At 45.2% G+C, this 27,656-nt stretch overlaps 1 protein-coding gene across 4 annotated transcripts in view; it reads right to left on the bottom strand.

Moving 5' to 3' along the window:
* mib2 (MIB E3 ubiquitin protein ligase 2) overlaps positions 1-22,542 on the bottom strand; it is a 93,132-nt gene extending 70,590 nt beyond the window's left edge. The window contains exon 1 of one of the 4 annotated variants that reach the window (XM_061784023.1): positions 22,304-22,542. Coding sequence is in view for 2 of the 4 variants with exons in the window: in XM_061784005.1 (XP_061639989.1) it covers positions 9,303-9,333 (31 nt within the window). In the remaining 2 variants the exon portion in view is untranslated. Of the gene's footprint in view, positions 1-9,302; positions 9,482-22,303 lie in introns of those variants that run through there. The other 3 variants (XM_061784031.1, XM_061784005.1, XM_061784013.1) reach the window with 3 other exon arrangements.
* Positions 22,543-27,656: the final 5,114 nt, after the last annotated feature.

Raw genomic sequence — 27,656 nt, 5'->3', positions numbered from 1 at the left:
CCGTGGGGAAGTCGAATCTCAGATTCAAGAGGAGCACTGTGGTTTTTGTCCTGGCCGTGGAACAGTGGACCAGCTCTACACCCTCGGCAGGGGGCTCGAGGGTGCATGGGAGTTCGCCCAACTAGTCTACATGTGTTTTGTGGACTTGGAGAAAGTGTTCGTCCGTGTCCTTCGGGTCCCTATGCTTGGTCCGCATATCCGGCAGTAAGTCGGACTCATTTCCGGTGAGGGTTGGACTCCGCCAAGGCTGCCCTTTGTCACCGATTCTGTTCATAACTTTTATGGACAGAATTTCAAGGTGCAGCCGTGGCGTGGAGGGGGTCCGGTTTGGTGGCCTCAGTATTGCATCTCTGCTTTTTGCAAATGATGTGGTTCTGTTGGCTTCATCAAGCCATGATCTCCAACTCTCACTGGAGCAGTTCGCAGCCAAGTGTGAAGCGGCTAGGATGAAAATCAGCACCTCCAAATATGAGGCCATGGTCCTCAGTCGGAAAAGGGTGGCGTGCCCTCTCCAGGTCGGGGATGAGATCCTGCCCCAAGTGGGAGGAGTTCAAGTATCTTGGGGTCTTGTTCACGAGTGAGGGAAGAATGGAACGGGAGATCGACAGGTGGATCAGTGCAGCGTCTGCAGTGATGCGGACTTTGTATCGGTCCGTTGTGGTAAAGAAGGAGCTAAGCCGAAAGGTGAAGCTCTCAATTTACCGGTCTATCTATGTTCCTACCTTCACCTATGGTAACGAGCTGTGGGTCGTGACTGAAAGAACAAGATCCCGGATACAAGCGGCCGGAATGAGTTTCCTCTGCAGTCTGTCCGGGCTCCTCCTGAGAGATAAGCTGAGAAGCTCGGTCATCTGGGAGGGGCTGAAAGTAGAGCCCCTGCTCCTCCACATCGAGAGGAGCCAGATGAGGTGGCTGGGGCATCTGATTCGGATGCCTCCCTGGTGTGGGGTTCCGGGCACGTCCCACCGGGAGGAGACCCCGGAGACGACCCAGGACACGCTGGAGAGACTACGTCTTTCGGTTGGCCTGGGAACGCCTCGGGATCCCCCCAGAAGAGCTGGATGAAGTGGCTGTGGAGAGGGAAATCTGGGCGTCCCTGCTGAAGCTACTGCCCCCGCGACTCGACCTCGGATAAGTGGTAGAAAATGGATGGATGGATGGATGAATTAACCTACCATGTATGTTTTGGGATGTGGGAGGAAACCAGAGAGAAAACCCACACAGGCACAGGGAGAACATGCAAACTCCACACAGGCATGGCCGGATTTGAACCCAGGTCCTCAGAACTGTGAGGCAGATGTGCTAACCACTCATACACTGTGCCGCAGATGCAAACCACTCATCAGCAAAAACAATCGGAAGGCCAGATCGGATTTTGCAAAGAAGTACAGAGCCACAAAAGTTATGGAAATAAGTTTTATAGACAGCTGAGACCAAGATTAACCTCTACCAAAGTGATGGAAAGGCCAAAGTATGGAGAAAGAAAGGATCTGCTTATGATCCAAAACAGACAAGCTCATCTGTGAAGCTTGGTGGAGAGGTAATTCCATGACTTGGGCTTGCATGGCTGCTTCTGGAACGGACTCACTCGTCTGTATTGATGCTGTAACTCTTGGTTTTGGAGACTTCAGAATTAATTCTGCTGCTAAAATCATTTTGTCTGGCAATTTACAGAAAAATGCTTCCAAACAAATCGGGAGAAGCTTCATCATGCAACAAGGCAATGACCGAAAACACACTGCCAACACAACTAAGGACTTCATCGGGGGGGAAAGTGACAGATCTTAGACTGGCCAAGTCAATCACCAGACCTTAACCCAATAGAGCATGCATTTTACCTCCTGAAGCGGAGACTGAAGGGAGAAACCCCCAGAAACAAACAAGAACTGAAAGAGGCTGCAGTAAAGGCCTGGAAAAGCATTTCAAATGAAGAATGCAATAGTCTGCTGAAGTCAATACAGGCTTGACGAAGTTATTGCTAGTCAGGGTTATGCCACCAAATAAATGCTTTTCACTTTAAGTTAATTTAATAATGTCTGTTGCAATACTTTTGCTCACTTGAAAAGTGGGTGGCTTCAAACAAAAAGGCGCTCTGTCCTGAGTTGTTTAACACATCTCGATGTAAATACCATGAAATAAAACCTGGAATTCTGAACTTTTGTCTCATTCATCTTTTGATCTGGCGGCACGGTAGCCGACTAGTTAGAGCATCAGCCTCACAGTTCCGAGGACCCGGCCCCGCCTGTGTGGAGTTTGCATGTTCTCCCTGTGCCTGCGTGGGTTTTCTCCGGGCACTCCGGTTTCCTCCCACATCCCAAAAACATGCATTAATTGGAGACTCTAAATCCCCCGTAGGTGTGACTGTGAGTGCGAATGGTTGTTTGTTTGTATGTGCCCTGCGATTGGCTGGCAACCAGTTCAGGGTGTACCCCGCCTCCTGCCCGATGACAGCTGGGATAGGCTCCAGCACGCCCGCGACCCTAGTGAGAAGAAGCAACTCAGAAAATGGATGGATGGATGGATCTTTTGATCTGAAACCCAAATGTCTTCAGTATACAACAAAAGCAAAAGGAATTGACCTTACCATTGGACTGTTTTTTTCACAGCTCAAACAAATAGTTATGTGTACGAGGCATAAAGTAGCATACATTTTTCCAGGTCATAGTGAAGGTATTTGATCAACAGTTGGCAGTTGACCTGGGCATGGATTAGCGCATTGAGCAAACACACCCACAGAGAATGGCTTGATTTTTACAACTCATTGTACATATTTGAACTTTTTAACCATTCAAATTTGGCATGATTGTTAACAACACTCTTCTCTTGACCACCTACAACAACTATTTAACAATAATATTTTTATGACACATGATGAATTGTTCCAAGAACATTTATTTTTTTGTTTAATTTTCTAAAACAAATCTAATTAACAACTTATAGATGTACTTTTTGTTAAGATGAAGTAATAGTTTCACTTTGACATTCATGAACTCAAAAAAAATTTGTTTGATTTGAAACTTGAATTGGGACACTTTTTCCTTGCACTCTCAGCTTGCTTACTTTATCGACATTCGACAATTTGTGGCAGCGCTGCTGCGGAGAAAGAGCTATAATTTCCCTCCCTGGTGAGTACTGATTTTATTTTTATTTTTTTAAATAAACTTTCCCAAAACACCGCGAAGACCGTCAGCGTAGTTGGGCAGGCATTATGGGCTAGTTAGCTATGCTAAGTTTAACTGCCAAGATGGCCTAGAACGGAGTTTGAGTAGGACTACTCATGTTTGTGGTTACTCTAACTAGTGTGTTAACCGCAGAACGGGTTCTGGAAAAAGTGTACATGTATGTACGGAAGCTACAAACGTGAATTATTAACTAATAATTTTTTGGGGGCAGACGCCACCTCCGCATAGGCCCCTCCTTTCCCACTCGCGTATTCTGTTGAAATATATGTATATGTAACTGGTTCAGTGACGTTTGTGCTTTATTCACTTATCAAAAATTGCCATATGAATGGAAGGCGGGTCATTTATAGGACATTTATAGTATAGTATATTGTCAAAACACCAAAGGGTAGCTAAATTGCCCATTGAGAGATGAGTAGCGCCAAGCACGTGACCTCGTTCTCTCCTCACTCCCTTTTTTCTTTCTGCAAGCGAATCAAGTTGGGCGAAAGCATTTAAGAGTTTGTGACCAAGTTTTGTGCGTAGATTTAAGAGAGTACAGTATTTATTGTTCACATTAACCGCACTGGTCTGTTAATGCAGTATTTTATTTGCCAATACTGAATCTGCGGTATTTTTAGCTGTTGCGCCACTGTCGGGTTAAGAGTTTGCAAGACGGCTCGTGCACACATTTTATTCTATCCCATCGTTTGCTATAACAGGATAGCGGGCTCCCCCGTGTATGCTATGGGTTGATAACATGATGGTTTGAACCCATATTTGCTCGAATATTGTTCAAACCATGATTTCATGACTCCAGGAAACAACACTGATGTATGCATCAGAAGACTATATAAAAACTTGACACACCACCATTACTAACCTTGGTCAGATATCTCAGGTCAAATGTTAAAGGATACAGCTGTCTTAGAATTGGCACCAGTCTTTTGACCATAACAACTGATAAACTGTTGCTTTAAACTGCTGTATGTAATGTATATGGATTTCTGTTTGTTGTCCCCCGTGTGTTGCATTTTAATTAATTTGTTTTCTGTGTTTGTGTTGTTCAGCCCGTGGTAGCTAAGGATGCAAAAAGGAACATCACCACAACAGTCAAAGATTTAAACAATCCGAAAAGATGGACATGACGAGCCAGAGGATGTGGGAATTGTGATCGAGGGCATTAAAGTCCTCAACAACGCTGACAGTGTCATCATGGTGTTGATCATGCTGTTTGGGCTCATCAGGGCACTTCATCTAGTCTTTCCAGAAAACCTGAAGTACACCGCTGAGTTTTTCCAGAAGATCGTTATGAACTTGGATGGACCAAAGCTAAATGTAAAGGTACAGCAGCTGAAAATCCAACTTTTTTTCCCATAAGGGACAATCAGGGTGTATGCTCACAGCCCAAGACTGTCATCGAAGATGCTTTTCTAGTACTCAAAATGTGTTCATTCAAGATGAACTAAACTGCGTTGCTATTTGAGTGACTGGACACAAAGGTGTTTTATACAACTACAAAGAAGCTTAAAAATGTAAGCATGTAAAGTTAAAGTTCAAAATGCATTTCTAAAGAATGTTTTATTTTGTGAGTTTTCAATAAAAAACATTTACCAGATTTTGCGTTGCGTGAAATAAATTGGGGTGGGGGGGTGTGGGTAAGCGCAAAAAGAATTTATTTTAGACTAATTTGAGTTGGAATGATGTGAATCAATTTAGGCCACTTAGTGTACTTATTTTACTTTGGCTGTATTTGATGAAAATGGGTTTGGCTGACTCAATTATATCAAATTACACGGCACTACTAAATTTGAGTTGGAGTTACACAAAAAATGGATGGAAAACCTGCCCAAAATTTATTTGTGTTCATCCAATGAGTCATTTTTTTGAGTGTATAATAAATTAAACAAGGCTAAAAAAAATTTAAAAAAAAAACATTTAAAAATAAAAAAAAAAGAATCCCAACACTTAAGAGCACCCTTCAATCGATTGAGTTTGTTAAGCAAATAGGGAAGCTTATCCCACAAAGGAAAAAAAAAAAAAAAAAAACCTCAAAAATGTCTAAATTAATCTCATGTACAAAATCAATGCACTTACCAATCACAAAATGGGAAGAAGACTTATGTCTGCTGATCGTAATTACTGGATGCAGATATGTAACAATACGCGTAGGATGACAAAGAAATAAAAATTTACAGCTTACAAAATATAAAGTGCTCCATAGAACACACTTTATTCAATATACTATACATAAAATTGGCTTCTCTTCATCTAACATATGCACACAATGCACTAAAAATACACCAGACACCCATTTTCATGGTATATGGGAATGTACACCAACTCAATGCTTTTGGACTTCGGTTACGCAGAAACTCTCGTATATTTTGAACTGCAGAATTCCACTTTCCCCAAGATTGTGCATACTAGGTGACTTGAGCATAATCCCCGCCCAAATAAATAATCACAATCAGTACTCGCTACATTAGCCATCGCTAAGAAAACTAACTAAACTGGAAAACTAAGCAATCTATCAATATTAATCATTGGTTGAATCTTATCATAGAATATATTGCATTAGAACAAATATCTGCAAAATGAAAAAAAAATCTATTACATAATTACAGAAAAAGCTGGTCACGTCAAGATGTTTATAATTTACATAGCCACTCCTACCACACTTCAGTTGTACAGCCTGGACCACTAACTCTGTACTGCATGCTTGTCCTTCTGTCCTTGTCCTGTCCAGCCCAATCCAACAGTATATCGTCCTGTCCTTAATTCATAGCGTGTAGCACTACTGCCCCATACAACACTCAAATCTGTGTCACTGTACTAGGCATATAATTATGTACTTTCCCCATCTTTATTACACCTAATGTCCTGTCTTTTGTTGTCTTCTCTTGCTATATTTAGTTATCTCCTCACTCTCTCCCCCTTTTGTTTTTTCTGTCACTCCCCTTTAAAACTTTGTTCTGTCCGACTGAAATTTTCTACAAAAATCCATCAGAATACAAAGAACCACAGTGGCAGCTTCAAAACTCCACTGCAGCACAATAAAACTGTTACAGCGTAAAATGAATACAAATCCTCCTCTCAGTTTGACCTAACACCTGAACAGGACAGGAAGTCAAACAAAAAAAACACTAAGTAGTGTGTCAAATTTACAACATTTTCACTTAGTAATTGATAAATTGATTTCATCCATCCACTCTCTTTTTTGTCCCTATTGTGTACCATGGATGAAGTGTTCAATTGTCCATCAAACTAATCAATGTAAATGTAATTAACTACCTACCACCAAGAGATTGATTCAACCATTGGTTTGACTAACCGGGAAACGAATACAAAATTAAGGTACGGTATTTTCATGCAGTGAGCTGTTAAATTGAACACACACTACTTTGGTAATCACAATGGGATTTAGAGGCACAGTGAGCTGCTTTATCATATAGAATGATTGGTTAAAAAAAATAATAATAATAATGGCCCAGTGGGCATAGTAGCAGCAGTAAAGGCTTCTTTACACTCGCGCGGACAGCGACCGCGCTGACGTCACTGGGGCTATACAACACGCAGTTTGTCTTTATACTCGAGCGCAACCCACGCGCACTGTTTTGAAAGTGTGCTGCAGTTCTCCTCCAATTCGGGGGCGTCGCTACGGCTGGTATTGGCTAGGACGCCACAGGGTGGAGTTTCCTCTGCATTTTGTGGCCATTTCCGGTAGCCGTATTTACTTTCCGTAACAAGGACCATAGCAACAACAGTGGCAACTGTGGAACAGAGGCTGCTAGAACAAATGGACCTAGATTACACATTTAATTATGCTGCAAAATAGTGTTGTTTCATTTGCGAAGGTTTCGTTCAGAAGAAGTTTTAGTGAACGAACTGAACCGAATCAGTTTATGAAATGATTCGTTCTTTTATCTTGGCTACCACCCGCCGCCAGGCAAGCGAGTTGGCTGGGAGCAGCAACGGAACTGCTGAAGCGTTCCGTTCACTTCTGAATCTTCGGCGAATTACCAATGAGCAGCCAGCGTGCAGGCGGGGCTGGGACTTCATTAAACGTACTGCCATGTGAGTTGCGATTCGCCAGCGTTGTCACTCACTTCGGCAATGACCAATGAGAAGCCAGCATCAGGCAGTGCCGTGCAGGCGGGGGAGGGACTTAAGTGAACTGAGTGATTAGTTCAGTGAAGTGGTGAAGTGAGGAACTGAAGAACTGAAGAGTGATTCGTTCATGGAACTTATCACTCGCAATCCGTTAGACACAAGTGATTCGTTCGTGGAACTTCTTCGTTTGTGATCCGCTAAGGAGCGATGTACTAGTACGATGAGTGATTCGTTTGCGCAAGGAATGACCTACTACGCAGTGAACATACTCATGAGTAATTTTAACTGCAAGTCCTGACGTCCTCGCGGGGATAGCTTTCACTAGCAGCCGTCAAGCTAACGGCTAATGTTGAGTCAGTCGAGCACATGAAAACAAGCACACATATTTAAAATAAATGTAAATTAATCGTTGTTTTTACGTACACATACATTTTCCCTCCATGTCTCTTATTATTAAAGCTTTTTATTTCATAATATTAATAACAACACAAACTTCTATAGCGCTTCTCAAGACACTCAAAGCCGCTTTCCACTAATCAGATCACAATAACAGTATGGTGAGTGAGACCGGCTGGCGGGGGCTGATCAGCGACGTTCCACCGCGGTGGAATACAGAAAAGTCATGCCGGCTGGCGAGAACCTAGCTAGACGTCAGGGGACGCGGAAGGATGGTCGGTAGCTCAGCTCGCTGCACGCATATTCACGAGTCACAACCGAAGAGAGGTGTTCGAGAGCTTTCTGAGAGAAATATAGGTAGGTGATCATTTTGCCGAAGTTTTCGTTTTATTTTTTATAATCTCTCCACCTCTCCTAGTTTACAATACATGACAACAATAACGCATAGTCCTTCGGTGAATGTGTTGAGTGAACGTGAACGAACCTCAGTGATGGATCATTAAATGAATGAGTAAGCACTTGGATTATTTTGTGAAAAAGAACTGAATGATCCGGTGAACGAATCTTTTTAATGAACTGGTTCAAATGATTCCGTACACTCAAAAGAACTGCCGTGCCCATCACTACTGCAAAATCGATCGAGAAGGCCGCGGCGTAGGTGGTATGTGGAACCCGGAGGACCGCTGATTACATCATCACAGCATGTGACCAATCACAAGAGAAGATCTCCGCGCAGCAACTATTTTTGCCGTGTGCGCGTCAAGCTACGCAGAGGGGCCATGCGGGTCAATTCGTCAGTCACGTGATGCAACGCGGGCGTTGTCGGCCGCGCGACCACGGACGGGAGTATAAAGAGGCCTTAAGACTCGACCTCTCTATTGCTATCTGCTTGATTTGAAGTGATTAAAAAACGGGGTTTGCAATAGTGTGACAGTGCAAATATCACACGCATACACACACGTGCGCGCGCACGCACACACACACACACACACACACACACATCCCGCTACTGTTTAAGTCAGTCAAGTGTTCTATAAAGCAGTAAGCGGTGCAGCACAGAATGTGAAGATATATGGCATGTTTGTGATTATTAAAAATAGCCATAAGCAGGCCAGGCTCAGCACACTAATAATAATCAGTGAGCCGCTGCAAAATGGAAAATGAATCAGCATCACGTGTGCTTGTGTGAAGCATGTGGCTTTTATCCACAGATTCAGCCTGTTGTTTTAATACATCAGTGCAACTGGATGTAGTAAATACTTTGCAATCTGCACACATCATCCTTAATGCTATGTGCATACAAATAAAAGCGGATGGAACTGGTTTATGTCAGAATCGCCTGGTGGCCAAAGGATTTTGAGAAAAATCTATACAGGCCATGAGTAAATAACACATTATGAAAACATGACATGACATGACTTGACAGTACTAAAATAAGACACTACAGTTCCAGTTTCAAACTGCACTGAAATGTCGAAATACAGTATGTCAACATTTTCCATGTCAATGGCCTGGAGCAAAAGACTTTAAAAGCAACTCCAGTTTGAGTAAACATTATCAAGCTTTGAAAAGAACAGGAGCATACATAAGCATGTTTGCAGCGCACAAATGATCATGGTTTATCATACTCACTCCCGCTGATCTTCAGGCCACTTTTGAACATGTCAGGCTGCTGGATTCCAGTGTGCTGTAAGAGCACCGTCTATTCGAGGTAGGACAGCAGACAGGACCGTATATGAGAGCACTGAGCAGCATGCAGTTATCTCACTAATGGGTGGTGTGAACCCTCTCTGGCACATACTTCGTATGTGGTTTGCTTTGAACCTTGCCCTTTGTTTTTGGAACACGCAGCTTTCCCCTTGTTTTTTTTCCCCCCACTCACAGATGTTACTCAAGGACATCACAAGGCTGACATCTTATCAGAATCATCTTTATTGGCCAAGTATGTCAAAAACACAGAAGGAATTTGTCTCCGGTAGATGGAGCTGCTCCACTATAACAACAGACAGCCATTTTGACAAAAAATACTTTTAAGACATAAAAAGACACTTTGGAGAGTCACTGAGCAATGAATAAAAGCCATACTCATTTAGTGATGTGATTAAATTAAATAGACTGTGTCCCAGGTCTACTTGCTTTCAAATTCTAATGGGTTACTGTACTGTCATGGCACTCTTTGTTAATTTCTTCTCATTTCCAAGTCAACATTGAGTCACATGCTGGTCCTTGCATTATTCAACTCTAGTCTGAACTAAATTCTCCTTGGGGGGGGGGGGGGGAATAAAAAATAAATAAATAAATTAAAAAATAATTTTAAAAAAAATTCAGAACATTACAGGAAGCGTAAAAGTAAGTGTAAAAATAAGTTTGGGTTGAGTGATATGGCCTGAAACTCATCACTGTATAAATTTAAATCCTTTCATGGTAAGAGTATTGCAATGACTGAACTCTATGAGTGTGTGCCTGTTGATTGAGGTTGTGACAGCAGCAAGAGATGACGGTACAAAGGAACAATGGAGCACTTCGAGTGAAATGGAAAAAAAAATAAAATAAATGGCTCAAACCAGAGAGTCTGTGTGCAGAGTGCTTGGGTGTGAGTTGTAGCCGATAGTAGCTCCAGTGTATTGTTACCGCTTGTGGTATAAAGTGACTGAAGTGCAGCAGTGTCCGTGTCATCCAGTACAGGTATTGACTCTAAATAGTTTAGTAGAAAAGTTGAATCACGTCGCTGCCTATATGTAGAAAATTTTCTAACACTTTATCTTCTACCTCTAAAAGTAGTCTACAGTCCATAGCTTTCCACTTTCGAAGGGAATTTCTGCGATGTTGACTACTTTTGGTGCTGAAGTTTGGTATGCTGACAACTCTTGTTCAAACTAGTACCGGGACTGCTAGACTAACAGCTCCAGTGGTTTTTGTGCCCGCTGCGACAAGCTTTGCAGATATGAACACTGTGACAAGACAAGCACATGGCACACAACATTCGCACTCACATTCACACCTGTCTCATGCCTGAAAGAGTTGGCCAGCTTCTTTTCCCATCTCTCAACCTGTTAACACATGAAACATCCATCCATCCATTTTCTTTACCGCTTATTCTCAACTAGGGTCGCGGGCTGCTGTAGCCTATCCCAGCTATCTTCGGGCGGGAGGCGGGGTACACCCTGAACCAGTCGCCAGCCAATCGCAGGGCACATAGAAACAAACAACCATTCGCACTCACATTCACATCTATGGGCAATTTAGAGTCTTCAATCAACCTAACACGCATGTTTGTGGGATGTGGGAGGAAACCGGAGTGCCTGGAGAAAACTCACCCACGCACGGGGAGAACATGCAAACTCCACACAGGCGGGGCCAGGATTTGAACCCCGGTCCCCAGAACTGTGAGGCAGATGTGCTTAACAGTTTTACACCGTGCCCGCACACGTGAAAGAAAATGTCAAAAAAGCAACGTTATTTAATTTCATGTCAGAACAAGCTGACAAAACTGTGTTCCTTAAAACTCAAGCTCTGCAACAGCTCACCAATTTAGCCACAAAATTAGCACTTTTACTTGGTATGGTAGGCATACTTGAATGTTACTTGAGGCACTTTGTTATTGTAATCTTTTTCACTTCATTGCCTATTTCCTTGTAATCTGGAAATTTGTTTTGTAAATAAATGGAGAAATGTATGTACATATAAGGGAAAATTGCATATAATATTACATGAAAACTATCAGATTCTGCATAACCATCGTTTTCGAGATATACTATTACCTATATTGGGATATAGGATCATCCATCCATCCATCCATTCTCTACCGCTTATCCGGGTCGGGTCGCGGGGGCAGTAGCTTCAGCAGGGACGCCCAGACTACCCTCTCCCCAGCCACTTCATCCAGCTCTTCCGGGGGGATCCCGAGGCGTTCCCAGGCCAGCCGAAGGATGTAGTCTCTCCAGCGCGTCCTGGGTCGTCCCCGGGGTCTCCTCCCGGTGGGACATGCCCGGAACACCTCACCAGGGAGGCGTCCGGGAGGCATCCGAATCAGATGCCCCAGCCACCTCATCTGGCTCCTCTCAATGCGGAGGAGTAGCGGCTCTACTCTGAGATCCTCCCGGATGACCGAGCTTCTCACCCTATCTCTAAGGGAGAGCCCGGACACCCTGCGGAGGAAACTCATTTCGGCCGCTTGTATCCGGGATCTTGTTCTTTCGGTCACGACCCACAGCTCATGACCATAGGTGAGGGTAGGAACGAAGATCGACCGGTAAATTGAGAGCTTCGCCTTTCGGCTTAGCTCTTTCTTTACCACAACGGACCAATACAAAGTCCGCATCACTGCAGACGCTGCACCGATCCGCCTGTCGATCTCCCGTTCCATTCTTCCCTCACTCGTGAACAAGACCCCAAGATACTTGAATTCCTCCACTTGGGGCAGGATCTCATCCCCGACCTGGAGATGGCATGCCACCCTTTCCCGACTGAGGACCATGGTCTCAGATTTGGAGGTGCTGATTCTCATCCCAGCCGCTTCACACTCGGCTGCGAACTGCTCCAATGAGAGTTGGAGGTCACGGCTTGATGAAGCCAACAGAACCACATCATCTGCAAAAAGCAGAGATGCAATACTGAGGCCACCAAACCGGACCCCCTCTACGCCTCGGCTGCGCCTAGAAATTCTGTCCATAAAAGTTATGAACAGAATCGGCGACAAAGGGCAGCCTTGGCGGAGTCCAACCCTCACCGGGAACGAGTTCGACTTACTGCCGGATATGCGGACCAAACTCTGACTCCGGTCGTACAGGGACCGAACAGCCCGTATCAGGGGGTTCGGTACCCCATACTCCCGAAGCACTCTCCACAGGACTCCCCGAGGGACACGGTCGAACGCCTTCTCCAAGTCCACAAAACACATGTAGACTGGTTGGCCGAACTCCCATGCACCCTCGAGGACCCTGCCGAGGGTGTAGAGCTGGTCCACTGTTCCACGGCCAGGACGAAAACCACACTGATCCTCCTGAATCTGAGATTCGACTTCCCGACGGACCCTCCTCTCCAGCACCCCTGAATAGACCTTACCAGGGAGGCTGAGCAGTGTGATCCCCCTGTAGTTGGAACACACCCTCCGGTCCCCCTTCTTAAAAAGGGGGACCACCACCCCAGTCTGCCAATCCAGAGGCACTGTCCCCGATGTCCACGCGATGTTGCAGAGGCGTGTCAACCAGGACAGCCCCACAACATCCAGAGCCTTTAGGAACTCCGGGCGAATCTCATCCACCCCCGGGGCCCTGCCACCGAGGAGCTTTTTAACTACCTCGGTGACCTCAAACCCAGAGATAGGAGAGCCCGCCTCAGAGAACCCACACTCTGCTTCCCCATGGGAAGGCGTGTCGGTGGAATTGAGGAGGTCTTCGAAGTATTCTCCCCACCGACTCACAACGTCCCGAGTCGAGGTCAGCAGCGCCCCATCCCCACTATACACAGTGTTGGTGGTGCACTGCTTTCCTCTCCTGAGACGTCGGATGGTGGACCAGAATTTCCTCGAAGCCGTCCGGAGGTCTTTCTCCATGGCCTCACCGAACTCCTCCCATGCCCGGGTTTTTGCTTCAGCGACCACCAGAGCTGCATTCCGCTTGGCCAGCCGGTACCCATCAGCTGCCTCAGGAGTCCCACAGGCCAAAAAGGCCCGATAGGACTCCTTCTTCAGCTTGACGGCATCCCTCACCGTTGGTGTCCACCAACGGGTTCGCGGATTGCCGCCACGACAGGCACCGACCACCTTACGGCCACAGCTCCGGTCGGCCGCCTCAGCAATGGAGGCGCGGAACATGGTCCACTCGGACTCGATGTCCCCCGCCTCCCCCGGAACATGAGCAAAGTTCTGTCGGAGGTGGGAGTTGAAACTCCTTCTGACAGGGGATTCTGCCAGACGTTCCCAGCAGACCCTCACAATACGTTTGGGCCTGCCACGTCGGACCGGCATCTTCCCCCACCATCGGAGCCAACTCACCACCAGGTGGTGATCAGTTGACAGCTCCGCCCCTCTCTTCACCCGAGTGTCCAAGAGATGCGGCCGCAAGTCCGATGACACGACCACAAAGTCGATCATCGAACTGCGACCTAGGGTGTCCTGGTGCCAAGTGCACGTGTGGACACCCTTATGTGGACAATCCGTGACGAGCACAGAAGTCCAATAACAGAACACCGCTCGGGTTCTGATCGGGGGGGCCGTTCCTCCCAATCGCGCCCTTCCAGGTCTCACTGTCATTGCCCACGTGAGCATTGAAGTCCCCCAACAGAACAATGGAGTCCCCAGCGGGAGCGCTCTCCAGCACCCCCTCCAAGGACTCCAAAAAGGGTGGGTACTCTGAACTGCTGTTTGGTGCATAGGCACAAACAACAGTCAGGACCCGTCCCCCCACCCGAAGGCGGAGGGAGGCTACCCTCTCGTCCACCGGGGTGAACCCCAACGTACAGGCGCCGAGCCGGGGGGCAATAAGTATACCCACACCTGCTCGGCGCCTCTCACCATGGGCAACTCCAGAGTGGAAGAGAGTCCAACCCCTCTCGAGAGGACTGGTACCAGAGCCCCAGGTGTGTGTGGAGGCGAGTCCGACTATATCGAGTCGGAACTTCTCAACCTCACACACCAGCTCGGGCTCCTTCCCTGCCAGAGAGGTGACATTCCACGTCCCTAGAGCCAGCTTCTGTAGCCGGGGATCGGATCGCCAAGGTCCCCGCCTTCGGCCACCGCCCGGCTCACACTGCACCCGACCCCTATGGCCCCTCCCACAGGTGGTGAGCCCATGGGAAGGGGGACCCACGTTACCCTTTCGGGCTGTGCCCGGCCGGACCCCATGGGTGCAGGCCCGGCCACCAGGCGCTCGCCTTCGAGCCCCACCACCAGGCCTGGCTCCAGCGGGGGGCCCCGGTGGCCCGCGTCCGGGCAAGGGAAAACGAAGTCCATTGTTTGTCGTCATCATTAGGGGTCTTTGAGCCGTGCTTTGTCTGGTCCCTCACCTAGGACCTGTTTGTCATGGGTGACCCTGCCAGGGGCATAAAGCCCCAGACAACTTAGCTCCTAGGATCACTGGGACACACAAACCCCTCCACCACGACAAGGTGACGGCTCAAGGAGGGGGATATAGGATCATCTCACAGAAATAAGTGAGTGTTTTCTGACGACCTTAAACTGAACAAAATCTAATTTAATTGAAGTTTAGCACGGAGGAGGTTAGAAAAAAAATATTTGGACTTGTACAACGTTTGGGGCATTTGAATTTAGATGTTCCAATGTAATTCCAAGTAGAGAGTGTGGTGCTCTCTTGCATCACATATTTTTGAAGCATCCCGCACTTAAACATCTGCGGACAATCCGATGGAAAATGAGGTCACTTCCTGTTTACTTGGTTTACCTTTCAGGTTACAGGTGTGCGGCAGAGAGGAGCCCAACATAAACGAAGGACATAGTCATCTACAGTTCTATATTAATGCATCCTAGGCTTGCAGTGCTCCAACAAGCTTCCAGTAAGACAAATCAAAAATAAACAAAGCTGTGGTTGTGGTGTGACACGCAAACTGGCTGAGGTGGTTTATTCAGATCGACACTCCTTTGCTCCCGCGTACAACCGATCTCTGGGACTGATGCTATATTCCGTCACATTAGGATGCTGGCTCCGGTCACTGACAAAATGTTTACTGATCAATATGGAGAGGCGCACACCCACAACAATAAGGATCTACTTCACAGCCTGCGGGGACAACAGTCGCTGCCCTGCCAATGTACAGACAGGGAGAGGGAGGGGGAAGGCAATTTTCCTGGTGTTGTTATTTTGGATTGGGGGTGTGCTCAGGGAAAAGAAAAGGGATGTGCTTCGAGGAGCTTTTTAATGAATGAAGACGTGCCATGTTTCTCATTTTTAGTGTCGGAGACGATATTGTATTTTCATGAATGACTCTACAGCAGTGTTTCCCAACCTTTAATGAGCTAAAGCACATATTTTACATGATAAAAACCTCTCGCGGAATACCAGCAAACAAAAATCTCACGAAAAGTACAGTGGTGTGATAAAGTGTTTGCCCCTGTCCTGATTTTTTTTTTGCATGTTTGTCACACAAATATTTTCCATCATCAAAAAAATAAATATTAGTCAAAGACAACAAGTAAAAACAAAATGCAGTTTTTAAATGAAGATTTTATTATTAAAGGGAGAAAAATCCAAACCTATATGGTCATGTATGAAAAAGTGATTGCCCCCTAAACTGGTTGGGCCACCCTTGGTAACAACAACTGCGCTGTGGAGGAATTTTGGCCCACTCGTCTTTTCAGAATTGCTGTAATTCAGCCACATTGGAGGGGTTTCGAGCATGAACCGCCTTTTTAAGGTCATGCCACAGCATCTCAATAGGATTTAAGGTAGACAGCAGAATTCATGGTTCCATTTATCACAGCAAGTCTTCCAGGTCCTGAAGTAGCAAAACAGCCCCAGACCATCACACTACCACCCCCATATTTTACTGTCGGTATGATGTTTTTTCTGAAATGCGTTGTTACTTTTACAAAAGATGTAATGGGAAACACACCTTCTTAAAGTTCAACTTGTATCTCATTAGACCACAGACTAAGTTTTGGGGATCATCAAGATGTCTTCTGGCAAAATTGAGATGAGCCTTAATGTTCTTTTTGCGCAGCAGTGGTTTTCATCTTGGAACTCTGCCATGCAGGCCATTTTTGCCCAGTCTCTTTCTTATGGTGGAGTCATGAACACTGACCTTAACTGAGGAAAGTGAGGCCTGCAGTTCTTTGGATGTTGTTGTGGGGTCTTTTGTGACCTCTGGGGTAAGTCGTAGCTAAGCTCTAAGTTTAACTTTGGTCTGCCAGCCACTCCTGGAGAAGGTTCACTACTGTTCTATGTTTTCGCCATTTGTGCATAATGGCTCTCACTGTGGTTTGCTGCAGTCCCAAAGCTCAAGAAATGGCTTTATAACCTTTTCCACACTGATAGAGTTCAATTAGTTCCTTTCTCATTTATTCCTGAATTTCTTTAGATCTCGGCATCATGTCTAGCTTTTGATGATCTTTTGGTCGACTTCACTTTGTCAGGCAGGTCCTATTTAAGTGATTTCTTGATTGAGAACAAGTGTGGCACTATCATGCCTGGGTGTGGCTCGAGAAATTGAACTGCGGTATGATAAGCCACTGTTATGTTTTAACAAGGGGGGGTGAAATCACTTTTTCCACAGAGGGCCATGTAGGTTTGGATTTTGGATGTTTTTTTCCCCTTAATAAAAAACGTTTAAAACCGGCATTTTGTGTTTACTTGTGTTATCTTTTATTCATATTTAAATTAGTTTGATGATGGGAAACATTTAAGTGTAACAAACATGCAAAAAAAAAAAAAGAAATCGGGAAGGGGGGGGCAAACACTTTTTCCACACCACTGTATCTTATTTTTACTACACATCATTTTTAGAACAAATGTGCCATGGCACAGTGGTTGGGAATCAGTGTCCTACAGTGTATGGGTCCACATGAATATTCAGCAGCTCATGAAAGGATGAGGAAAGCTAGCAAATGAGTGGAAAGAGCAGACACATACGGTTATAATTTATTACCACAGTCACCATCCCAGTCAAGCTGCTTCTGTCCGTGTAATTCTGTCTGCATTCCCATTGCTGGTTGGATACTGTGTTACTGAATTTCCTGCAAACACCATTTTGGCTTCACACTGGCAGGAAGCCAACGAGAGCTACATGATTTCGTCAGCTATCAATGTATCGGTATCAACCTCCTGGTATTAGCCTGACACAAACTGAAGTGGTTCTAGCTCTCCAAGCAGGACACTATGCAAATAAACTGAAACGCTCATCTTTGGCTGGTGGCCAAGACGCTGTTGGTCTGACTCTCCAGTCCAGCTAGACTGCTCATGGTAGTGAAATAGTAAACAATTTATTATGGACCAAAATAAGATGTACCAAATCTTAAAACTTGCACATATAAACCATTTGACGTGATAAAACAGTCGCAAATAACTTTTAACAATGCTATATTTAATTTTTAGGTGAAACAATTAATTAATATTAATTCAATAGAGTTAGTTACACACACATTGCCTTTTAATTCATAGGTTTGATATTGATACGGGTTATAAAGAACCCTGAGTCAAATTTTCATTTTAGTCTATGCTGCGGGCTGCTAAGAAAATGGATGTTCATAATTTGGACACCTCTTATTTAAACCATGCAAACCTATTTGACCCAGCTTCCTAAAATAATCTGAAAATGAATTGTTTGGAACCAGAATCGAAATGAGGAACGGGAATCGGGAACCGGAATTGGTCAAATTCAAATGACGTCCAACACTACTCAGAACTGAGGCAGATGTACTGACCAGTCGGCCACCGTGCTGCCGTTGTTGTAAAAGTCTTCATATGAAAATGTAAACAACAGGACGATCGTTACATGATCTATCAGATTCCGATTGCACTGATCAACAACAAATTTATTTTCCAAGATTTGTTATCTGATTTAGGATAATTTTGATGTGCAGAATCCAAATATCACATTGATTGTTTTCCTCCATCAGGTCAACTTTTTTATCTATGGCCACGTTTTTGTTTACATGTACAGGTATTTTTCTTTAGAGGTTCAAATAAAGAGAGGTTCATGCCCTGAATTTTGAACAATGATGACGTAACGTTCAATTAACATACTTTTATCAATGTCTGCTATTCAATTAACAGTAACCAAAGTTTATAACATTTGATTAATAAACTTAACAACTTGGGCATAAAAACCTAACCTGAACAAGAGAAATGGATGTCATTTTCAGACTCAGCAATCCAAAATTGTCCTCAATCAGTTGAGAAAAAAAACTGATTTTTTTTTTTTGTAACTCAGTTTTATAATTGTTTTACAAGCCCAAACCCAATGAAAATGCACCAATAGCCGGTTTTACATGGAGACTTGTAATTCTGGTTGAAATCATTCAGATTGAAGCTCTCTACTCAACTGTTTACATGTGATGTAATCTATTGAGATTGGATGTACACATGCACTACATTTAATCTGAACAGCGGTGTGACATGCGCACATCGACATGAACTTCACATTATTTATTAAAATGGAGGTCCATTGTCTATTTAGCACAGTAGTTAGGATTGTTTTTACACTTATTCAAGCAATTGCTTGATAAAAACAAGTTACAAGTAGTTAAAAACAACATCTACGTGACATACGAGCTCTGGTTCAAAGCCGCCATATTTACGTGCATAAACGATGACGTTGCCGTCCATTCAGATTCGGCCTGTTTGGGCAAAATAAGCATCAACTGCACAGCAAACTTTGATTCTTGTGTGACAAATACCTGGTGACAGACAGTAGAACATTGTTTGGGAATGAACTAAAAAGGTACCAAGTTGGGGTCAGACTTCCACCAATGTCGGAAAAATCCTAATTTGTATCAACACTAACAGGCCCTCCTCCTGGACCTATATGTGCTTGAATCTGGTCAGTTCACAACAAAAGGAATCCCACACTCTTTACACATAACATACACACCACATACTTAAAATGTGCACCCATAAAGATTTCATTGGCTTGGCATCTAGGTATGCAGCTTTTCATCACCAAGTCATGTTAATTAGTCCCACTGTTTTGTAATTGGTTTTTTTTCCAAAATATCCATCCATCCACTTTCTACATTGATTGCCCTCATTAGGGTGGCAATTGGCTTTCAGGCCGATAGGCAGGGAACACCCTGGACTGGTCGCCATCTGATTGCAGGGCACATAAACAACCATTCACACCTACTGACATCTAGTTTTCAATTTTCCAAACATATCATTTTTGAAAGTGGAAGCAAGAAAACCCGTAGAAAACACTCACAAGGGTGGCTAAAACATGCCAACTCAACACAGGAGGACCTGTGTCAAGAATCGAAACCAGAACCTCAGAACTATGAGGCAGGTGTGCTAACCACTAGGTCACTGTGCAACTATTTTCCACAATATTATTTCCCATAGAAGTCAAATATGGAAAGCTGTTTGGGCATTTATTCTATATACAGTGGTGGGAAAAGGTCTTTGACCTGCCATGTTTCTGATTTTTAGTGTCTGAGAAGAGATTGTATTTGCATGAATGACTCTACAGCAGTGTTCCCCAACCTTTATTGACGCAAGGCACATATTTTACATGATTAAAAACTCCCACGGAAGACGATCAAACAAAAATGTCACAAAAAGTACAGTGGTGTGAAAAAGTGTTTGCCCCTTCCTGATTTCTTTCTGTTTGTCACACTTAAATGTTTCCCATCATCAAACAAATGTAACTATTAGTCAAAGACAACACAAAATGCAGTTTTTAAATGAAGGTTTTTATTATTAAGGGGAGAAAAAAAATCCAAACAAACATGGCCCTGTGTAAAAAACGTGATTGCCCCTTAAACCTAATAACTGGTTGGGCCACCACCCCTGGCAGCAACAATGGCAATCAAGCGTTTGCGATAACTTGCAATGAGTCTCTAACAACAGGACATTGACTAGGTCACTCCAAACTCTTAATTTTGTTTTTCTTCAGCCATTCAGAGGTGGACTTGCTGGTGTGTCATTGTCCCGCTGCAGAACACAAGTTCGATTCAGCTTGAGGTCACAAACAGATGGCCAGACATTCTTCTTCATGACTTTTTGGTACACATCAGAATTCATGGTTCTATTTATCTTCCAGGTCCTGAAGCAGCAAAACTCCCCCAGACCATCTCATTACCGCCACGATATCTTACTGTTGGTATGATGTTCTTTTTCTGAAATGCGGTGTTAGTTTTACACCAGATGTAATGGGACACACAGCTTCCAAAAAGTTTTTGTCTCATCAGACCACAGAGTATTTTCCCCAAAAGTCTTTGGGATCATCAAAAGGTCTTCTGGCAAAATTGAGACGAGTCGTTTATGTTCTGTTTGCTCAGCAGTAGTTTTTTATTTTCTGAGCCCCTTCTCCTCACAAGGGTTGCGGACATGCTGGAGCCAATCCCAGCTATCATCGGGCAGGAGGCGGGGTACACCCTGAACTGGTTGCTAGCCAATCGCAGGGCAGGTAGGTCTTATTGAAGTGATTTCTTGATTGAGAACAGGTGTGGCTAGAGAAATTTAACTCAGGTAACAGGGGGGCAATTACTTTTTCACACAGGGCCATGTATTTCTCCCTTAAGAAAAAAAACATTTAAAAACTGCATTTTGTGTTTAATTGTGTTGTCTTTGACTAATATTTGAATTAGTTTGATGATGGGAAAAAATTAAGTGTGACAAACGTGCAAAAAAATTAGAACTCAGGAAGTGGGCAAACACTTTTTCACACCACTGTACTTGATATTGATTTTAAGGTCCATGACTATATGCCGTTTGTCCTCACAAGTAAGACAATTCGTTGCACTTGTACTATGACTGTCTGACTAGTAACTTAATTTCCTCTAATGTATGACATTTGTGCAAACTAGTAGGACAAACAGGTTACTACTGAGGGAAAACAGCACACAAGTTGACATCTACAGTACATGTTACTAATACTATTATTACTAAAGAAGCACTACCTGTTGACTAGTAGAATGTATTCACTGGTAGAACGAGCAGCACACAATTGTCGTTTTGCCTGACTAATTGCATGTAGTTTTCTTACTAGTATGCCAAGTCATCCCACTAAAAAATAAACGTAATAGTATGTACTTTAAGCTGGACCTAAAAAAAAAAAAAATACGACTGTGTCTTACTAGTCACGTTCCCCCCCCCCACTACTGCCGTCAACTACAGGATAACATTTCAGCACACTAGTAGGGAAATTACGTGTGACTAGTGAGGCAAAACTACTTGTGGGCATTTCAGTGCTAGTAGTAGAATCGCACATGCCTACGACTCGAGTTTAGTAGTGCAGCACAGTAGTTTCCTAATAAGATTTAACTGCATACTCAAAAGCCAAAAGTGGCACTAGTAGTGGAAAAAAAACAGAGCACTGAATTGTCTTTCAAGGAGAGAGCGTACTAGTAGTACATGCTTAAGACCTGGTTGAGCATTGATTCGATATTCTTGATATTCAGCTTAAGGTCGTACAAGTAAAAGTGTCACTAGTAGTGGGGAAACATCGTTACTAGAAAGATTGGCGTTCGACAGCTTCTACTAATGGTCTGAATTGTCTTACTAGTGAGGACAAAGAGCGTACTAGAACATGGACATTAAGGTGGATATCAAGGATTTGGTATGGAATAAATGCTCGAACGCCTGCTAACAAATACGGTGCACAGCACAACTGGCAACGTCATCGCCGAAATGACCCTATGGTCGCCTGTCAAGCGAAAACCACCTGCCTCGGCACACAGCTACAGCCACTAGATTACTGGAAACGGTCCAAGTAGCACTTTCTTCATACAAAGTGCTGCTCAGTGAATCGGGAGAAAATACTCTCCGTATATTTTCTAAATGGAACGCAGCGAACCAAACGGACTAATAGTGACCGACATTATTTCGTGTGTCTGCCTAAGGAGATGATTGAGGAGGGCTGGTGCGTGTTATTAGCTTGTCAAACGCTGACGCTAGCAAGCTAACCCAGGTATGGCAACATTTATTGGAGTGAAAACCAATTTCTTTCACAGTGCAGTTACTCACCGGACCTTTGTCAAGAATGTCTACTTTGTGGCAAGCAATAATCCCATATTCCGGCCTCCGACCAACACTGGCATAGGTGTTTCTAAAGGGAATAAATATGGATTTAGCAGGGGGTTATCACAGCCATGACAACACGCCCATGTATGACGTCAGAAGCGATGCTGCGTTCGAGGGTTCCTGTAAACATGGAGATAGAGTTCTGTTCCAAACATTCTGTTACTGTTCTTATGTACCGTCTTGGAAAGCCACTTCTGGGTCAAGTGGGGTAACTGGCGCACATATTCCATATTATATTATGATCATTATTTCCCGTTTATTATTATCAAATAATAAGATTACCTGAAGTTACATTCAAGTCATCATTAAATCATAATCAACACTGAAAATCAGTTGTCATTCGTCATATTTATTAAACTCTCGAGATGAAAAAATGGCTTTTTGTAAACCATCATAATTCAGATTAATTGGCTACAAAAAAAGGCAAAACATGGGTGAGGTCATTTGTGATTGATCACCCTCACGTCTTGCGGCTAAGGGTGGGAGAAGCTCATAAATACAATGGGAAGGATCCTAATTATTGCTATGGAACCTGCGGGAGGGAGGAGAGACTTCCTTAATTAAATACAGTTGATGGATTGAGCTGTAGACAAATTCTGAAGCATTGTAAATGTAAAGAAGCGACAAGGTTCTTCTTTTCCTTTAGGCTTTTCCAGTTAGCGGTCGCCACAGCGTGTCATCCTTTTCCATCCTTCGATCCATTCTCAACACCGCTTATCCTGTTCAGGGTCACGGGTCGCTATAGCCTATCCCAGCTGGCTACAGGCGAAAGGCGGACTACACCCTGAACTGGTCGCCAGTCAGTCACAGGGCTCATCCTTTTCCATTTAAACCTAAACTTTGCCCTTCATCCTTCTGCCACATAACATACTTGACACCTACCTCCACCCATTCCAACCTGCTTGGACCCATTTCTTCACTTCCTTATCACACGCACCATTGCTCTGGACTGTTGAGCCCAAGTATTTAAATTCCTCTACCCTCAGTATCTCTTCTCCCTGTAGCCTCACTCTTCCCTCTCCACCGCTCTCATTCATGCACATACCCGTATATTGTCTTACTTTGGCTAATCTTCATTCCTCTCTTTTCCAGTGCATGCCTCCACCTTTCTAACTGTTCTTCTACCTGGTCCCTGCTTTCACTGCAGATCACAATGTCATCTGCGAACATCATGGTATACGGGGATTCCAGTCTAACCTCGTCTGTCAGCCTATCCATCACCACTGTAAACAGGAAGGGGCTCAGGGCTGATCCCTGATGCAGTCCCACCTCCACCATAAACTCCTGTCACACCTACAGCACACCTCACCACTGTTCTGCTGCCCTCATACATGTCCTGTACTATTTTAACATACTTCTCTACCACTCCAGACTTCCGCATGCAGTACCACAGTTCCTCTCTAGGTACTCTGTCATAGGTTTTCTCTAGATCTACAAAGACACAATGTAGCTCCTTCTGACCCTCTCTGTACTTCTCCAACACCCTCAAGGCAAATAATGCACCTCTGGTACTCTTTCTAGGCATGAAACCATACTGTTGCTCGCAAATACTCACTTCTGTCCCAAGTCTTACCTCCACTACTCGTTCTCATAACTTCCTTGTGTGGCTCATCAACTTTATTCCTCTATAGTTCCCACAGCTCTGCACATTACCTTTGTTCTTAAAAATGGTCACCAGCACACTTTTCCTTCATTCGTCTAGCATCTTCTCACCCACTAGAATGCTGTTGAACAAGCTGGTCAAAAACTGCCTTTACATTTTTCATCCTCTTTAGTGCATTTCTACCTTCTCTCTTACTAATCATTGCTACTACCTCATTTTCCTCATTCATCAACTCATCAAAGGATTCTTTCCATCTACACAGCACACTACTGGCACCAGTCAACACATTTACATCTCTATCCTTAATCACCCCAACCTACTGCACATCCATCCCATCGCTATCTGGCCAAATTTGTATAGATCTTTTTCTCCTTCTTTAGTGTCCAACCTGGTATCATGGGTATCATGTCATCATATGCCTCTTGTTTGGCCTTTGCCACCTCTATCTTTGTCCTATGTTGCATCTCCATGTATTCCTTTCTCCTCTCCTCAGTCCTCTGTGTTCCACTTCTTCTGAGCTAACCTCTTTCCTTGTATGATTTCCTGTACTTTGAGGTTCCACCACCAAGTCTCCTTTTCCACTTTCTGACCAGAGGATACACAAAGTACTCTCCTGCCTGTCTCTCTGATCACCTTGGCTGTAGTGGTCCAGTCTTCTGGAAACTCCTCCCGTCCTCCGGGAGGAGTTTCACCTATTCCCGAAAAGCCGCACAACACTCTTCCTTTCTCAGCCAGGGTTTCCTGGTACACCTCACCGGGGAAGCGTCCAGGAGGCATCCTAATCAGATGCCCGAGCCACCTCATCTGGCTCCTCTCAGTGCGAAGGAGCAGCGGCTCTACTCTGAGCCTCTCCCGGATGACCGAGCTTCTCACCCGATCTCCAAGGGAGAGCCCGGACACCCTGCGGAGGAAACTCATTTTGGCCGCTTGTATCCGGGATCTTGTTCTTTCGGTTACGACCCACAGCAGGTGACCATAGGTGAAGGCAAGAATGTAGATCGACTGGTAAATAGAGAGCTTCACCTTTCGGCTTAGCTCCTTCTTCACCACAACGGACCGATACAAAGTCAGCATCACTGCAGACGCTGCACCTGTCAATCTCCCATTCCATTCTTCCCTCACTCATGAACAAGACCCCAAGACACTTCAACTCCTCCACTTGGGTCAAGATCTCATCCCCGACCTGGAGAAGGGACGCCACCGTTTCCGACTGAGATTCATGGTCTCAGATTTGGGGGTGCTGATTTTCATCCTAGCCGATTCACACTCGGCTGCAAACCGCTCCAGTGAGAGCTGGAGATCACGGCTTGATGAAGCCAACAGAACCACATCATCTGCAAAACGCAGAGATGCAATATTCCGGCCACCAAATCGGACTCTCTCTACGCCTCAGCTGCACCTAGAAATTCTGTCCATAAAAGTAATGAACAGAATCGGTGACAAACGGCAGCCTTGGCAGAGTTCAACTCTCATCGGAAACAAGTCAGACTTACTGCCAGCAATGCAGACCAAACTCTGACACTGGTCGCATTGTCCCTGATGTCCACGCGATGTTGCAGAGGCGTGTCAACCAGGACAGCACCACAACATCCAGAGCCTTTAGGAACTCCGGGCAAATCTCATCCACCCCCGGAGCCTTGCCACCGAGGAGCTTTTTAACCACCTAGGTGACCTGAACCCCAGAGATATGAGAGCCCGCCTCAGAGAACCCAGACTCTCCTTCCTCATGAGAAGGCGTGTCGGTGGAATTGAGGTGGTTTTCGAAGTATTCTCCCCACCGTCTCACAACGTCCCGAGTCGAGGTCAGCAGCGCCCCATCCCCACGATACACAGTGTTGATGGTGCACTGCTTCCCCCTCCTGACACGCCAGATGATGGACCAGAATGTTCTCAAAGCCATCCGGAGGTTTTTCTCCATGGCCTCACCAAACTCCTCTCATGCCCAAGTTTTTGCTTCAGCGACCACCAAAGCTGCATTCCGGTTGGCCAGCCAGTACCCATCAGCTGCCTCAGGAGTCCCACAGGCCAAAACAGCCCGATAGGACAACTCCTTCAGCTTGACGGCATCCCTCACCGTTGGTGTCCACCAACGAGTTCGGGGGTTGCCGCCACGACAGGCACCGAACACCTTACGGCCACAGCTCCGGTCGGCCGCCTCAGCAATGGAGGCGCGGAACATGGTCCACTTGGACTCAATGTCCCCCACCTCCCCCGGAACATAAGCAAAGTTCTGTCGGAGGTGGGAGTTGAAACTCCTTCTGACAGAGGGTTTTGGCAGACGTTCCCAGCAGACCGTCACAATACGTTTGGTCCTGCCAGGTCAGACCGGCATCATCCCCTACCATCGGAGCCAACTCACCACCAGGTGGTGATCAGTTGACAGCTCCGCCCCTCTCTTCACCAGAGTGTCCAAGACATGCGGCCGCAAGTCCGATGACACAACCACAAATTCGATCATCGAACTGCGACCTAGGGTGTCCTGGTGCCAAGTGCACGTGTGGACACCCTTATGCTTGAACATGGTGTTTGTTATGGACAATCCGTGATGACCACGGAAGTCCAATAACAGAACACCACTCGGGTTCGGGGTGGGCCGGTCCTCCCAATCACGCCCTTCCAGGTCTCAGTCATTGCCCACGTGAGCATTAAAGTCCCCCTGCAGAACGATGGAGTGCCCAGTGGGAGTGCTCTCCAGCACCCCCTCCAAGGACTCCAAAAAGGGTGGGTACTCTGAACTGCTGTTTGGTGGATAGGCACCAACAACAGTCAGGACCCGTCCCCCCACCCGAAGGCTGAGGGAGGCTACCCTTCGTCCACTGGGGTGAACCCCAATGTACAGGCTCTGAGCCTCTCACCGTGGGCAACTCCAGATTGGAAGAGTCCAACCCCTCTCGGGAGAACTGGTACCAGAGCCCAAGCTGTGGGTGGAGGCGACCCCTACTATAATCGGAACTTCTCGACCTCACACTCCTTCCCTGACAGAGAGGTGGCATTCTACGTCCCTAGAGGCAGCTTCTGTAGCCAGGGATGGGATCGTCAAGGTCCCTGCCTTCAGCCACCACCCGGCTCACACGGGACCCGACCCCTATTGCCCCTCCCACAGGTGGTGAGCCCATGGGAAGGGGGACCCACGTTGCCCGGCCGTGCCCCATGGCTGCCTTTGAGCCACACCTCCAAGCCTGGCTCCAGAGGGGGGCCCCGGTGACCTGCGTCCGGCCAAGGGACGCAAGTGCAACATTGCATTAAAGGAGCGTGTAAGTCTATCTTATTTTCCTAACTTCATTTTCCATGATGTTTCAGTGGTTGACAAATAGCACTCCCTGCTGGTCAACGCAGGTTCATAACCGGAAACAAAATTAGCATACTTTTTATCAAATTTTCCAATCAAAGACAAATTCCTTGCCAAAACACAAACTTAACACTAAACTAAGTGAAATAGCTGTTCATGTATTTGTAATGATCCTTCTCTGGTGCATAAACACACTGCTGGTTTTGTTAACATGATTCTCAATGGACTATGCTAATGATGCCAATTTGATCCACACCTCAGCTCATTTATTTTTCTATAGAAAAAATGAAAAAGTTTTAAAGCGTCAGCGACTTTTAACGCAAACAAACACTATTTGGCTGGCAAAAAGCAAAGAAGAAATATCACACTGTACAAATTAACAGTAAGTTCAAAGAAAAAGCATA

The sequence above is a fragment of the Phyllopteryx taeniolatus genome, chromosome 1 (genome assembly GCF_024500385.1).
Source record: "Phyllopteryx taeniolatus isolate TA_2022b chromosome 1, UOR_Ptae_1.2, whole genome shotgun sequence".
NCBI lineage: Eukaryota > Metazoa > Chordata > Actinopteri > Syngnathiformes > Syngnathidae > Phyllopteryx > Phyllopteryx taeniolatus.
Note: the sequence above shows the minus strand (reverse complement) of the source record. Positions and strands in the feature narration are given on the sequence as shown.